This window comes from Elephantulus edwardii, unplaced genomic scaffold (assembly GCF_000299155.1).
Source record: "Elephantulus edwardii isolate Elephantulus edwardi_28Jun2011 unplaced genomic scaffold, EleEdw1.0 scaffold00117, whole genome shotgun sequence".
Classification (NCBI taxonomy): Eukaryota; Metazoa; Chordata; class Mammalia; order Macroscelidea; family Macroscelididae; genus Elephantulus; species Elephantulus edwardii.
This window is the reverse complement of record NW_006399867.1, coordinates 2,021,268-2,038,175: the sequence shown is the minus strand read 5'-3', so window position 1 is coordinate 2,038,175 and position 16,908 is coordinate 2,021,268. Positions and strand designations below refer to the sequence as shown.

The 16,908-nt window shown below is 44.7% G+C and overlaps 2 protein-coding genes across 2 annotated transcripts in view; both read right to left on the bottom strand.

Annotated features, from left to right (window-relative positions):
• Nucleotides 1-1,623, bottom strand: part of COG7 (component of oligomeric golgi complex 7) — a 124,088-nt gene extending 122,465 nt beyond the window's left edge. Inside the window, exon 1 of the mRNA XM_006892690.1 lies at nt 1,455-1,623. Coding sequence (XP_006892752.1) covers nt 1,455-1,623 — 169 coding nt within the window. The remainder of the gene's footprint in view (nt 1-1,454) is intronic.
• A 13,309-nt stretch (nt 1,624-14,932) lies between these two features.
• GGA2 (golgi-associated, gamma adaptin ear containing, ARF binding protein 2) overlaps nt 14,933-16,908 on the bottom strand; it is a 57,836-nt gene continuing 55,860 nt past the window's right edge. Inside the window, exons 16-17 of the mRNA XM_006892689.1 lie at nt 15,747-15,859; nt 14,933-15,043 (exon numbers count right to left, since the gene is read on the bottom strand). Of these exons, the coding sequence (XP_006892751.1) occupies nt 14,933-15,043; nt 15,747-15,859 (224 nt within the window). The remainder of the gene's footprint in view (nt 15,044-15,746; nt 15,860-16,908) is intronic.

Genomic DNA, 16,908 nt, shown 5'->3' with positions numbered 1-16,908 from the left:
TCTTTGCCCATCATAATGTCTTTGGATTTGAGAGAGTAACATCATAATCTAATACTTCAGAGTAAGCAGTTCTGTTGGTACCCAACCAAACAGCACCCATCTTTTGCTCCACAAATGTAATGATTAGAACTCTGGCACTCTGAAGACATGCTTCCATGCTTCCAAGCACTTGTCCCCCTGGCTGTAAAACAATGACCTGTCTCCACTCCCAACCCCAGGTAAGTGACTAAGATGGGCTGAGAAGGGATGAGAGAACATACAGATGCTTTCAAGGACAGGGCTTGAATGAATTTCAGCAGCGCTGCAATGGGCCGTCCCAGCTGGGTCTCCCACCTGTGAAAAGTTCAGTCACTCTTCAATCCCAGCTAGTTATCCTCTACAGCCCACTCTGGACAGAATCTTAAAGCCATCACTTGGAGAGGTCCGCTGCCTTGCTCCAGGAAGATCTTTCAATGGCATGTCAGATAGTGCTTTCCATCACAGGATTTTTGCCAGACATAAGGAAGTGCTGAGTATCATTAGTTGTTGGGTACCACAGAGTAAGAACTGACCCAGTGCTGACCCTCCAGTTGGTTTTCAGATACAGTTAAATGCATGGGAGGAGACTGCCCCTCCTTCTCCTGTGGAGCGACTGGTGGCTTCCAACTGTGTGCCTTCGGGATTGCAGCCCAGCTTCTTGTCTCTAGGCCACCAGAGCTCCCTGGAGTCATAGAAAAATACTCTACAGAATATTATGTACAATATTATCTACATCCTTGACGTTCACTCTTTATATGGATGACAACAATCTGGAACAAGGAGTACATTGTAAGGAGGGCGACATTTCATTGTGTAACAATGAAAAAAAATTAAAATAATTTCGGTGTTAAAAAAAATAAATTCACTCTTTTAAGTTTCTAGAGAAACCTTTACTGCTAGAGGGGAAATCCAGCACGTGACTCTAGCTGCTGCAATGTTGTTGTTAGATGGGATGGAGTCAAGTGCATCCCAGGGCGACCCCATGAACAACAGACCTGTGCCATCCTCACAATCTCTGACACACTCGAGCCCATTGCTACAGTCACTATGTCAATCCACCTGGTGGAGGTTCTTTCTCTCTTTCCTTGACCCTCCACCTTACTAAGCATAATGTCCCTCTTTTCCAACGACTGGACTCCTAACAGCATGCCCAAAGTATCAGAGACGAAGCTTCGCCTGCCTTGCCCGCAAGGAGCACTCTGGCTACACTTTTTCCAAGAAGACACTGTTCCTAAAACTGGCTCTTTGCGCGTAAGTTTCTAGAGGAAAACTTACATCACTGCTGGAGGTGTAACGTCAAACTTACCAAGTGACTCTCGCTGCTGCAAGGAATCGACTCTCTTCCCTCCAAAGGAAGCCCTGGGGACCCCGCACACCCGAGACAAGGGGGCCCCGCGGGTTTGGGGACCTCGGGACGAGGCCCGCGCGCGACTCACCCTCCAGGGCGTGATTCACTTCTTGGATGAACAGCTGCAGCTTCATCACCAGGGTGGCCGCGTGGCCGTCCACCTTGGCGGCCGCCGCCTCCTTGGAGCCGGCCCTGAAGGCTGTATTGATCCAGTCCTTCACGTCGAAGTCGTCGGCCAAGAACTTGGAGAAGTCCATGGTGGCAACACTCAGGCCTCACGCCCAGGCCTTAAGCGCTGGCTACGTGGCAAAGGGAATATTGACGCAGACCACCTGGTGAAAAGAGAGTCAACACCTACGGCGCCCGGCTGGCCCTCCAGGGCCGCTTCCTAAACGCGCTCGGCACCACGGCTGGAAATGAGCCTTGTCGCGCGCTGTAGCTCTTCCGGAAGTGGGTGCCGTTACCACGGCGACCACGGGTGCCGCGAGCGCTGTGATCCCTTCGGTGTTGGGGAAACCTCGCAACTGAGAACCTGCTCTAGTACCAGCACCGAATAATCATCTCGAGCCTCTGTCTGGCTTCTGCTATAAACATTCGGAAACACTGCATGGTTCAACAATCTATATATAGATCATTCGGGACAACTGGGCTTCATGAGGAGGAATGTGGCATCAGGATTGGAAGAAGACTCATCAATAACCTGCATAATGCAGATGACACAGTCTTGCTTGCTGAAACTGAAGGGAACCTGAAGCACTTGCTGCAGAAGGTCAAGGACTATAGTCTTCAATATGAATTGAAGCTCAATATCAAGAGGACAAAGATTCTCACCACTGGACCACTTGGCAGCAGTATAATGGATGGAGAAGAGATTGAGGTTGTTAACCAATTACAGCTTGATCGGGTCCACAATCACCACTCTTGCCACCAGCAGTCAGGAAATCAAAAGACGAATTGCATTAGGTAAATCTGTCAAGGGCCTTTTCCGATTACTGTGAAGCAACAAGGTACTTCTAGAGACTAAGGTGCCCCTGATCCAGGACATGGTCTTTGCAATTACTTGCTATGCATCAGAGAGCTGGACAATGAGTAAGGATGACAGAAGAAGAATTGATGCCTTTGAGTTGTGGTGCTGGAGAAGAGTCTTGAACATTACACACACGGCAAAGAAAACAAATAGTTTTGTCTTAGAGAGAGTGAAACCAAGTTTCTCCTTGTAGGCTAGGATTTTGAAGCTCTGTCTCAATACTTTGGGCATGTGGCCAGGAGTTCCCAGTCCTTGGAGAAGGTCATCATGCTCAGAAGGGTGGAGGACCAGCACAGGAGAGGAAGACCCTTGATGACGTGGATTGATACAATATCTAGGACAATGGGGGTCGGTGTGCCGGAATTTAGTGAGATTGGCTCAGGACAGGACAGGCTTCAGAGCTGCTGTACATAGGGTCGCAATGAGTCTCAGGTGACTCCATGGCATGTAACAACAACAACATGTTAAATTAAGGGAGTTGTAGTGGCTTAGTCTTTTGGAAATTTTACTGCTTACCAAAAGGTGACACCCTTCCAGTGATTTGAATCCACCCGCTGCTCAGGGAGAAAGGTGGGCAGTCTTCTCCCTTGCAATTTACCTGCAGCAAAAACTCACTGGAGGGTCACCTATGAGTCTGTTCTGACTCAAGAGAAATTAGAGAAAGAAGGAGATGCTATATATAAAACTGATAAATATGTACTACTACAACAACAAACATAGTTAACCCTTACAGTTCTGTTTAAAAAAAAAAACAACCACCACACACACACACACACACACACACACACACACAGCGCCAGGAAATTAAAAGACAAACTGCATTGGAAAGTATGCTGTTAGAAACCTCTCCAAAGTACTGAAGAGCAACGATGTCAGTCTGGAGACTGAAGTGTGCCTGATCCAGGCCATAGTCTTTGCAATGACTTGTTATGCTTCAGAAGGATGGACAATGACTAGGGATGATAAGAAAATTGATGCTTTTGAGCTGTGGTGCTGGAGAAGAGTGTTGAATACACCATGGACTGCTAGAAGAACAAACAAGTTGGTCCTCAAGAGGGTGAAACCAGGCTACTCCTTGGAGGCAAGGATTCTGAAGCTTTGTCTGACATACTTTGGACATGTTGCAAGGAGGGACCAGTCTTCAGAAAGGGACATCATGCTTAGGAGGGTGGGGAGACAGCACAAGAGAGGAAAACCCGAAATGAGATGGATGGATTCAGTGACTGGGGTAACGGGGGTAGATGTGTCAGAGACAATAAAATTGGCACTCTTTCGAGCAGAGTTTAGGGCTGTTGTACCTAGGGTCGCTATGAGTCAGCAGCACATAACAACTGCCATGGAGTTAATTTTGATCCATGTCGACCCTACCTTAGGTTGTAAATTATTTCCTCTTGCTTAGATCCACAGCACTCTTGGCACCAGCAGTCAGGAAATCAAAAGATAAATTACATTTGGAAAACTTGCTGTCGAGGATCTCTCCAGAGTGTAAAGAGCAACGATGTCTACACTAAAGTGTGCCTGATCGTGGCCATGGTCTTCTCAGTTGCTTGCAATGCATCTGAGAGCTAGAGAGTGAATAAAGATGACAGAAAAAGAATGGATGCCTTTGAGTTGTGGTGCTGAAGAAGAATATTATACAATACCATGGACTGCCAAGAGAACAAATAGGACTGTCCTGGACAGAGTAAAACCAGTTTGCTCCTTTGAGGCAAAGATTTTGAAGCTCTGTGTCACGTACTTTGGGCATGTTGCCAGGAGGGGGCAGTCCTTGGAGAGAAACATCATGCTTGAAAGGGTGGAGGGTCCGCGCAGAAGAGAAGACCCAGGATGAGATGGACTGATACAGTGACGGGCAATGGGGTCTTATGCGTGTGTCACAGACAGTGAGATTGGCTCAGGATAGGGCAAGTTTCAGAGCCATTATTCATAGTGTCGCTATGAGTTGTAGTTGAACACGATGGCACATAACAAAAAATCTTTTTGTGCCTCTTTTCTACTAATTCCTTCTTCCACACTCAGCCAAAGACAACTTCCTATCTGTATAAATTTGCCTTTTCTGGACATTTCACATACCTGGAATCCTGTCACTCACTCTCTTTTGTCTCCAACCTCTTTCATTTGGCATATTTTGTTTGGATTTTTTTTTTTTCTTTCTTCTTGTGTACTGTTGAATAAGATCTGACTAGCACAAGAGGAGATTGTCCCTCCTTCTCCAGTGGAGCATCTGGTGCATATGGACCTGCATCTTTAGGATCCCAGCACAACTTCTTGCCACTAGGCCACCAGAGCTCCCTCTCACTTGGCATGTTTTTTAAGTACATCCAAGTTGTACCAGTCAGTAAGTAGTGTCTTCTCTGTTGTGGGGACATGACCTATTTTATCCATTCACCAGTTGATGGATGTTATTATTTCTTTTTTTTTTTTCATTGCAGTTTGATGCTTCTTTATTCTGGTGGTTCAAAAAGCTCTCGGATGTTATTATTTCTTGCTTGCAACTATTAGAAACAGTGCTGCTAAGATGTCTCTTACATGTCTGCATGTGGGCATGCTCTCATTTCTCTTGGACAGATTCCTAGTACTAGACATTATGGGTTAGTGTTTAAATTTGGGGGACTACCTGACTTTCCAGAGTGTCTGCACCCCTTTACACTCCCATCAACACGACCTGAAGGCTCCAGCTTCTATATCCTCACTCATACCTGGAATGTAATGGCAGCCTATCCTCTTCATTTGTAGCTCTCTAATAACCAGTGTTGATGATTGTGGAGCCAAGAAAACTGAAGCTGTTAACAATCTCATTCTCTTCACTATCTATCACGATGCTGCCTATCGGCCCAGTGGTGAGAATCTTTGTTTTCTTGATACTGAGCTTCAATCCTTATTGAAGATTTAAGTCCTTGACCTTCTGTGGCAAGTGCTTCAGGTCCTCCTCCTAAGTTTCAGCAAGCAAGGTTGTGAACTGCACTGGGAAAGTCTGCTGTCAGGTATCTCTCCAGAATACTGAAAGGCAATAATGTCAGTCTGGAGGCTAAGGTGCACCCGATCCAAGCCATGGGTCTTCGCAATTACTTGCTGTGCGTCAGAAAGCTGGACAATGACTAGAGATGATACAAGGAAAATTTATGCCTTTGAGCTGTGGTGTTGGAGAAGAGTGTTGAATATACCATGGATGGCTAGGAGAAGAAACAGGTTAGTCCTAGAAAGGGTGAAATTTTGACGCTTCATCTGACATACTTTGGGCATGTTACAAGGAGGGTCCAGTCCTCAGAATGCCGTCATGCTTGGGAGTGTAGAGGGACAGCACAAAAGAGGATGATCCTCAATGACAAGGATTGACTCAAATAACTGATAATGAGGGTAGGTATCTCAGAGACAGTAAGGCAGGCTCAGGATAGAGCAGGCTTCAGAGCTCTTGTACATGTGGTCACTATTTATGACTCATAACAAGAACAATAACACCAATGACATCTTTTCATATGCTTATTACTCAGTTCCACAATCAACACTCTTGGCACCATCAGTCAAGAAATTAAAATATGAATTGCACTGGGAAAATCTGCTGTCAGGGACCTCTCCAGAGTGCTAATGAGTAATGATGTCAGTCTAGACACTAAGGTGCACCTGACGCAGGCCACAGTCTTTGCAATTACTTGATATGCATCGGAGAGCTCGACAATGAATAACAATGACAGAAGGATCAATGCCTTTGAGTTGTAGCTCTGGAGAAGAATATTGAACATATACCATTGATAGACAAAGGAACAAACAGGCTTTTCCTGGAGAGGATGAAACCAAGTGGCTCCTTGCATGTTGCCAGGAAGGACCAGACCTTGGAGGAGAACATCATGCCTGAAGGGAGGAGAGACATTATAGGAGAGGAAGACCCTGGAAGAGATGGATTGACACAGTAACTGGGGTAATGGGAGTAAGTGTGTCGGACACAGTGAGACTGTCAGGATAGGTCAGGGTTCAGAACTATTGTTAATATAGGGTTGCTAAAAGTCATAGGCAACTTGACAGAGCATAGCAACAACATATTCATCAGTGTAATGTCTTTTCACTATTTTCAAACTGAGTTTGTTTTTAAAATTTTCTTTTGAGTGAAATTTTACAAATTGGTTTTTCATGCAACAATTCACACAAATGACATTGCATGACTGTCATTACAATCTCCACATTGGAGCGGCACTCTTCCCTCTTCTCACTTGTGTTTCCTGTATCCATTCATCTCTTTCCTATCCTTTCCTGTTTTCTTGAGCTTTAGCCCTGTTGTTATTGTTTTTTATTACCAGTGAGTCGAGCACAACTCACAGCAACCCTATGAACAAGACCTGAAGTCTTTCTAGAACTATCATTTCTCCAAGATCACAGAGTTTCCAGAGGCATGTGGTTTAGGATGTGGATGCCCCTCCTGCTTCCAAACCTGTTTTAAACCTGGGAACTCTACCAAGCAATTTCCACATTGAGAAACCACTTTGGCATTTGATACTCCAATGGCACAAGGTTCAGCATGACAACAAACCCAGGTTACTTCATACAGCACATTGACAAAGAGTGATATACAAAGTAGAGTGTTCCTGCAGATCTAATAGCACTAGTCTCATTTAACAGTGTTTAAGTGTCATGGAGTCAAATACAACTCAGAGTAAGCAAGCTTTGCACAAAAGCCCTGAACTCTGTTCTATAACTAATGTAATTTCTGTACATTTATAGAGTTTAGAGAGTTTTTGCCCTATGTATTAACCTTTTGATTTTGTATGGTTGTTCTAAAACATTGGGTTGTCTATTATTGAGTTGTTCATTATATATTCTAGACTTAAGTGCTTTATCAGAGGCAAGGTTTGTAAATCTCCAGTCTGTAGCCAGTCATTTCATTTTTTTTTTTTTTGTTACCTTTTTTTTTTTTTTGTTTTTAATGAAAGTTTACAGAAATGTGAGATTTTCATTCATTGTTGCATATTTTGCCCCTCTCCTTTCCCTTCTCCCTTAAACCCAGTTCACTTTTTTTTCAATATTCATTCATTGGATATTTTGCACAATTACTGCCCTGTATTCCCTCAGTCCTCTCTGCAATGTACCTTTTATTCTGGGCTGTTGTTGGATGTAAAATACCTTACCATATATTCTTTTTACACAGTTCTTTCTGTTCCAATGTAATTTTCATTACTGATCCACTCTTATCCTTTTCTCCTCCCCACCCCATGTCAGACCTGCTCTATAACAGTGGTGCTATGCATTATTTGTCCTTTTGTGACTGAGATATTTCATTCAGCACAGTGTCCTCCAGTGTCACCTATGTTGTACAATGTTTTAGGAGTTCCTTGTTTTCTGTGCTGTGTAGTATTCCATTGTATGACTAGACCATCATTTTTCTGTCCATTTGTTTGTTGATGGGCAAATTGGGTTGCTTCCATCTCTCTGCTATTGTAAATAACATAACAATAAACATGAGTGTGCCTGGTCATGTCATTTTCATAGTGTCTTTTGTAGTGCTAGTGTTTAATATTTTTTTAAGTCCATTATCAAATTTTTCTTTTACAGAGAACACTTTTACTGTTGAATCTTTACCTTGTACCAAATCATGGAGAGTGTAAGTCTCCTAGGAATTCTAACTTTTTCATTGCTTCTTATGGATTTCTGCTTTTTTTTTACTAAATGTCTTTGCCATCCAGTTGGGACCATTTATAGCTAACCTCTTCCTCCAGTTAACTGCAAATCATGTAGGTGATTGTCCATCTTTATCCCTTAAGATGCTGGTGTATTCGAATCACCAGAGGGTCAGCACCTTTGGGTTCACAGTGCAGCTCTCTACAGACTAGGCCATCAGAGCTCCCTAATTAAATATAGGGGTGTAATTTCAAAATAGGGAGTTGTAGTGGCCTAGTGGCTAAGGAGATTCACCGCTAACCAAAAGGCAGGTGGTTAGAATCCACCAGCAGCTCCAAGGGAGAAACATGAAAAATCCTCATGTGGGATTTACGGCCTCTGAAAACTGCTGGGTCAGCTATGAGTCAGTTTCAACTGGATGGTGATGAGTTTGAGGAGGGGTTTTTTGCTTCAAAATGATCAGTTTTTGCTGTTACCTAATTTGGGGGTATATATTCTAATTACTGTAAATGTTCATCCTATATGACTAAAACTGTGAGGATTGTATAAACATTTGCCAATCCAGCTCTTCATGTGCAAGTTAGTGACACTGGTTATGTTCATCACATTGGACAACCACTTTTTCCAAAGCATGCCACCCCACCAACACAAACTCAGTGTTCCCTAAGCTGCTTTTGGTTCATTTTTATGATATTTTAAAATAATTACAGGCGAGTCTGTTCTACTATAGAAGCCAGGTGAAGAGCTAAGCCTTCTATTTCACTGAGTGCCTGGCAGGTTTGCAAGTCATTTTATATGTTCTACTTAACTCTCAAAATAATCCCGTGAGGAAGGTACCTTTGTTATCTATTCTACAGGGGAGGAGTCTGGTCATTATTGCCCTTAAGTTGCATGGCTAGTTAAAGTATCCATGAATTTGCAAACCAGAATCAGACGGAAAGGCTATCTTATTTCAGACGGTTTCATCTTCAGTCCATAATTTTGAAATTTAAAAGCCAGTATCTGGGCCCTGTAACATCACATCTCCTCAACTTTTTTTCTGCTATCTTTAGAAACAGAATGACGTATATACGCTTCCCAAGAAGTCAAAGGAAAAGAATGTTTATACTCTTGTTGTTTTCCTAATTATTTGTTCTTTCATGCACCTTCCTCTCCCCCAATTCTCTTTGTAAAGCTACTGTCACATGGATTCTCATTGTCTGTTCCTTTCAGAACTGTCCTTCCTTTCACCCATTCCAGTGCAATGTTCACTATCCTTTCTTTTCCCACTCATATACCTCCCTTGCCTCAATTGCTGTATTACAATAATGAGCTTATGCAGTATTTGTCCTTTTGTGATGGAGATCTCTCAGCATAGTCTTCCAAACTCAACCACACTGTATAGTGGGGTTTGAGGGTTTCTTCCCCTCCCCCTTGCAATGCATCCCTTGTTTCAGACTGTTGTCACGCACATAATGCCTAATCATGTATTTCTTTTGGGCAGTTCTTCCCCTCATTTGTTCTAATGCTGTGTTCATTATCGATCCACTCTTTTTCCCGTTCTCTGTCCCCACCACCCACCCCCGTGTCAGACCTGTTTTATAACAGTGATGCTATGCAATATTTGTCCTTTTGTGACTGAGACATTTCACCAGCATAACATGCTCCAAGACCCCTCTTGTTATATTTTACACATTCATTGTTTTTCAGTGCTGTGTATTATTCCATTGTGTGGATGCACCATAGTTTTCCTTTCCACTCATTTGCTGATGGGCAGTTGGGTTGCTTCCATCTCTTTGCTGGTGTGAGTAACACAGCAATGAATATGGATGTGCATACATCTGTTTGAGTTGTGGCTCTAGTTTCTTAAAGGTATATTCCCAGTAGTGGAACTGCTAGCTCAGATGGTACTTCTATTTCCAACTTTTTGAGAAAGCTCCAGAATGCCTTTTCTAGTGGCTATACCATTTTACATTCCCACCAAATGTGAGTAAGAGTTCCAATTTCTCCACAACCTCAAAAACATTCGTTGTTTACTGCCCTGTTGAACTTTGCTGTTGTTGCTGAGGACATTGTATAGTGTTATAAGTTATTTTTCAGCACTGTGTAGTATTTCATTCTGCCAATGTTACCATAGTTTCTCTAGCCATTGATTGTTGTTTACCCAAGTTGTATAATGTTTTACTAGTTCATTGCTGCATATTAGTCTATTGTGTGAATGTCCAGTTTTACTGTTCATTCAATTGGTGATGGGCACCAGGCTATTGCCATCTCTTTACTATTGTGAATAATGCTGCGATAAACATGTATGTGCATATAACTGATTGTGTCACAGCTCTGACCTCTTTAGGGTATATTCCCAGTTACTAGAATCGCTGGGTCAAATGATATTTGAGTTCCTTACTTTCTGAGGAAGTGCCAGATTGCCCTGTCTTTATTCCATAAGCTTTCCATTCCAGCTGTGTGTGATGACCACCCTGTGTGTCCACAACCACATCCTGAGAGCTACGTCTCATCTTTTCTGAGGCCAGCTCCTGCTTTGTTCTACTTAGTGTCAACACTTTCCAGAGGAAAAACACTGACTTTTTTCCCCAGTAAATAAAACTTTGACTAACAAAGCATTCCAGAAACTCCTAATTTTCATTTAAAAAAAGCAGTAACCAGTAGCTAATTGAAACATTTTTATTATCTTGGAATTTAAACTTTATACTGGCTAATCTCAAATTTAAGAAACTTGGGCGGATATGCTTAACAGATAGAGCTCCCTGTTCGTACTTTAATATATTTCTTTCACTTTCTACCTTGCTAGATTATTCCCACTTAAACTTTTCTAATGAGTAACGTTTCTTTTCTCCAACATTACTACAAATTATGTAAACTTTTTATTGGGAAACATTTGGGTGTACATAGCCTTCTTTTAAGGACTGGCCCCTCCAGCATACCCAAAGCATATGAGACAAAGTTTGATCACCCTGGTTACTTTCCTCCTAGACAGACTTGTCTGTTCTTTTGGCGACCTACAGGATATCAAACTCTGGTGGCCAAGTGGCAAGAAGCTGTGCTGCAGTCCTTGCAAAGGCACAAGGTTTGAGGCTACCAGCTGTTCTGTGGGAGAGGGATGGCCAGTCTTCTCCCATGCGATTAACTGCCTCTGAAAACACCGCCAGAGGGCCAGCTATGGGTCAGTTCCCACTTTATGGTACACAACAACACAATTCAAAGGCATCCATTCTTCTCCTGTTATCCTTATTCACCATCCAACTTTCAGATGCACAAGAACTGAGAATCTTTTTTAACAAACCCTGTCGTTGAGGAGGTTCTGTTTCACAGCTCACCCTCCATCGGGAATCTGAGGCTGTAAATTTTACCAGGAGACTGCCCACCCCTTTCACAGTTCTGCTGGGAGATTCAAACCTCTGAACACATAGCCTTCTGCGAGCAGCTCCACACCCTATGGACTATGCCGCCAGAGCTGATTAGTGGCTCTGGGTGATGTGAGGAGACCACAAAGGTGCTTGACTGCCCAGGACTGCCCTTGACTACGTCTAAGGGACTGATGGAGGAAGAGAAGCAGTCAGAAGGCAGGTCCAGAAACAAGGGAAAAATGAACAACTCAAACCAAAGTCATGAATGTGCTGACACAACATGGGAAATGTAACTGGTATCACTGGGCATCATGTGTAGAAGAAACTTGTGAATAGAAATCTGCTCTGCTGTGTTATAATAATATAATTAATATTAATTATATAAAAAATATAATAATCAAAAAGAAGTAAAAAGGTGAGCAGGACGGCATCCACCATCAAAGCCAGGTCTCTCCGACGTGAACAGATCCACAGGGGCACAGACTGGCCACTGCCGCGGCCACAGCACAGCAGTGTTGATGGCAGGGGTCGGTCAGGACTGGGCCCGAGTCAAAGAATGAGGGCTGGGCTCGAAGTGCTCAACCAGTTTGCCAGTGCAGAGAGGCATCAGTGCCATTTCAGGACTTAGCCCTCCTCGCTGTCACCTTCTCTCCAACTCCATCTGCCCAGAACAGCATGGGGAAAGCCGTCTCTCCCAGAAGACAGAAAACCGTCCAGGCACACAACCCTGACCTCGCCACTGAACTGTGGGATGAATTTAAGTTCTTAATGGGTGTGCACTGTCATTATTAAGGGTACTTCTTGGACTTTAATGTCCTAACATTGTTGTTACTGTTGTCATGCACCGTCAAGTCGCAATTGACCCAGAGCTGACCCTCCAGCGAGCCACCAGCGGCTGTAAACTGCACAGGAAGAGACGGCGCATCTTCCTCCTGTGGAACAGCGGGTGCCTTCGAACCGCCTGCCTTTGAGTTGCAGCACAAGTCCTTACCACTAGGCCACTGAGCTCGCTTATCTTAGCCTATCTTCTTACCTGCCATTGAGCTAGAAGGGACTCACAGCTGACCCTCCACACAGGACATTGTTCATCTTTCTCCCGTGAAGTAGCCGGTGGGTTTGAACTGCTTGCTTCTGGGTCTGCAATGCAACTCCTTATCACTAGGCTGCCAGCGCTTTCTAGGAAAGGAAGCGATCTTCTTTCTTCTCTTGTGCCACTGAGTCCAAAATGACCCATGGCTGACCCTCCAGTAGGCTTTCAGAGGCTGTAAATCACACGGGAGGAGACAGCCCGTCTTCCCTCCACAGAGCAGCTGCTGGCTTCTGCCTGCCTCTGGGCTGGCAGCACAGCTCCTTACCACTAAGTCACCGGAGCGCCTTTGGCCATGGCTAGAGAGCCTTCAAGGGCACTCAGGACACTTAAAACTCAACAGTAATCATGGTTCAAATTAACCCTATAGGAGGTATGCCAAAACAATCACCTCATTATGATCTGCTGTGAGTTTTTACATTTGCTTAACAACTTACCTCAGTGATCCTTTCAAATTCTCATTTCAACCAATTATTATTGTTTTGTGCCATCGAGTCCCTTGCGATTCATAGCAACCCTGAAACCTGCTCTCTCCTGCGTCAACTCTGTCTCAGACACACCTACCCTCATTACCCCAGTCACTGTATCAATCGATGGTCTCCCTCTCTTTCTCCATCCCTCCACCCTTCCAAGCACGATCTCTCTCTCCTAGGACCGGTCCCTCCTTGTAACATGCCCAAAGTATGTCAGACGAAGCTTCAGAATCCTTGACTCCAAGGTGCATTCTGGCTTCACCTTCTCCAGGACAAACCTGTTTGTTGTCCTTACAGTCCATGGTATATTCAACACTCTTCTCCAGCACCACAGCTCAAAGGCATCAATTCTCTTTCTATCATCCCTAGTCATTGTCCAGCTCTCTGACACATAGCAAGTAACTGCGAAGATTGTGGCCTACCTAGATCAGGCAAACCTTCACCTTAGTCTCCACCCTGACATTGTTGCTCTTCAGTACTCTGGAGAGGTCCCTGACAGCCGACTTTCACAATGCAAATTCGTCTCTTGATTGCTGGTACCAAGAGTGTTGATTGTGGAGTCAAGCAAACTAAGGCTGTTAACAATCCCAAAACTCCTCACCAACTATCACAATGCTGTCAATCGGCCCAGTGGTTCCACCAGTTAGCGGTAGCTAATTTTCAGCTGACTGGAGAAGTCAAAAGGCCAGCCTACAACGTACCAGACCTTTTGGCGAAGTGACTCCCCCAGAGCACTGCAGTCCCTGGGACAGAATCCAGGCCCGTCAGGGAAGCTGCTCAGGCTTCAGCCGCCCACCCAGCCGCCTCCCTCTGGCTCCTCCTCCCACTGACCAGGCCCATCAGGACCTGGTAATGTGCAGACCACGTGCCCAGCATATCTAGAGCTCAGTAATTAGTGGGCTATGAATGGATTTCTTCCCTCAATGGAACAGAAACAGCCACCATCCTCTGCAGCTTGCTTCAGATCATCAGGGCTTTTCTCATCACCAAAGCGAGTCCTTGGGGTTTCACATTCTTCACAAGGTCTTCCCCACTTCCTCAGCAGACAGCAGCTCCCAGTCAAATGCCCTCTGCGTAGTCGCCTGTTTACCCAACACACCACAAACTATGTTCGCTACAAGTCTTTATTCAATGACTTTCTATATTCAGTCAACACTTAAATCACTGCTAAACTCTTTCTGTACCTATTTGCATGACAATACAGCTCTTGACCTTGGATTACATTACAAAGGCAACAAAAGACAAGGGACAGCCTGTTTGGCTGTGATCTCCAAAGATGAGCACACTGCCACAGTCCAGTGAGCACAGAGGAAAATGGAGATGAGGATCCCTAGGAAGGGCCCCCAAAGCCTGAGGCCGGAAATGTAACAGCATCTGCTTTTTCCTTTGCCCGAGGGTCCACCCAGGGGCAAGTCTAAGGCACGGTGGTGAAGGACATGATTGGCCAACCAAGTGTGGTCCTCTGGTGCAGAGGCAGCCCCTCACCTGGAAACAGTGCAACAAGCATCTTCCTGGACACAGGTAAGCAGCAGCATCTTCTGATGGAAAGGAGACAGGGACCTCCTTGGAAGAGGGTGCCCCAGGAGATACACTCGGCCTCGAGACCAACAGGGGCCCTCTAAGGTCCCTGAGAGTAGCAGCCTGGGAACAACCAAGACTTTCAAAGACTGACAAGGCACAGAGTAGGGGAATAAAAAGGTAATACGTGAAAAAAACCCTTTGGCTTATAAAACCTCTGACCTGAGGCAGAAACAGTGTCTATCAACATGTAGAAACAAATATGATTGTATCAAATGATTATCAGCAAGGATTCTGCATTTCCCACGCTGCCTACATCCCAAGCCCCCGTCAACCCTCCCCCCACCCCCACGAGACACACAAACAGTATCTGCCGAGGAAGTCAGAGGGTGGCATCCAGCGCTGATGGCAGGCTAGATAGGACTCTTGGCACTCTGCACAAATTGCGGTAGTCCATCCCAATGGACCGTGAGAGTAACATCAGCCTATGTTGGTCCATCTCAGGAACAGTTAGGCTGCACCGAAGCTGGTCGGGTCTGGAAGATCCTTCACCTCGCCTACTTCACTGAAAGGCTGCCCGCCCTGATTGAAGGTCAACTTGTACCGCAACCGGATGGGCTCCTGAACAAAGACAAAATGGTAAATTAGTAGGGGTGACACAGAAATCGCCCAGAGGAAGAGTCTTCACCCACCTGGCACAGCTGCCAAGGAACAGTTTGTTTGTTAACATGTGAAGGCTTCAAACCATTGCATAGCATGAATGTCTGGGATGCAAACACAGGGGAGTCCTCCCACATGCCTGTAGTCCTGAGATGGATGACAGTTCAGAGACACCAGCTAAGGAAGGCAGAAGAAATTCACCCCTCAGGGCTCCCATACTACAAGGGGAAGTTCACATGTTCCCCTCGGGTCCAATTGTGACATTTATCAGAGCTCTCTTACTAAGCCCCAAATTCCTCTTGGGTCCAACTGTGACGTTTATCAGAGATCCTTTACTAAGCCCCAAATTCCCCTTGGGTCCAACTGTGACGTTTATCAGAGATCCTTTACTAAGCCCCAAATTCCCCTTGGGTCCAACTGTGATGTTTATCAGAGATCTTTTACTAAGCCCCAAATTCCCCTTGGGTTCAACTGTGACGTTTATCAGAGATCTTTTACTAAGCCCCAAAGGAAACAGACTCTAGCAAGGAATATTTCCCCAACACCCTCAACCAAACTAGAGACCGGAGCCAGACGTCAAGATGCCTCTCTGCACTTTCACATGTGCCTCCCTTGAGTTCAAGGCTCCAGTTTCTTGCTAGCAAAGACAAGACCCAGGACATACTTTGTGTGGATTTTCAAGCAGCAGCAGCTGAGAGATCATGGTGGGAGGCATCAGAGGGTTGAAGGCAGGAAGCTTGGAGCTGGACGCCGGCTGTAACTTCACTCTCATTGACTGTGGGAAGGGGGAGAACCCAAGATGTAACTCATTCCTAAGAAGCCACAGCTTCCCTGAGTTTCAGTCACTAGGTGGACAGAAGCTTGGCTCCCACAGGAATCCTCTAAGAGAAAACAGACTTCTCAGGAGACAATGCGACCCCAAGTGCCAAAGGAAAGCCTAGAAGACTGCTCCCACTAATTCTGGAAAGGACTCACAAGATCTTTCTTTTGACACATAAAATATATCAACAGTCATGTGGTCAATGGCTGTTATTCAAGAGGCAACACAGATGTGTGAAAGAGTGTGTTGGCTTAAATTCTCACTCTGCCTCTTACTCACTCTATGTTAGCCTGGGAGGAATATTTCCCTCTCTGAGCCTGGGAGTTATAATTTATGAAATAGCAGTGTTAATAGTGCCTGCCTCACAAAATTACTGTGAGTATTAAAAGGCTAAACCAACAGCTGTTAAGTCCATCTCATGGTGACCCTCATCCCGTTTCCAAGGTTGTAAATCTTTACAGGAAAACACTACCCACCTTTCTCCCCTGGGTCTGGTGGTTTATCTGAACCCTTGACCTTTCACTGAGGAGTCTAACATGGTACGCACTGTGCCACCATGGCTTCTTACTATGAAGATTACAGACTGCAAATTCTTGTCTTGAGTCTTTTCCTTTTAGGACAGGCCCCTTTCCTCATTTCTTGTGCCTGGTCAATAACCAGTGGGACCCTACACTCCATGATAAAGAATGAGAATAGTATCCAAGCAGGATGAAGTACCTTTGTATATGTACACAAGTTAAGGTCCAAAATATGTGCAAAACATCAGCAATGCCAATGAGAGGCCTTTCTTGGGTAATCAATATGCATGCCTCATACCAAGTGAGTTTTCTTTCTGAGACAAAAATTATTAAAGATCATGTAACCCTGGCGCTCCTGGTAGCCATTTCCCTGTTTGAGGGGACAATATGTAAAAAAAACCAGCCTGTTGCAAGAAGAAAAGTACAACAATGAATGAATGGAAATCCAAAATCTCTGTAAATGTTCATTAAAATTAATAAAATTCGGG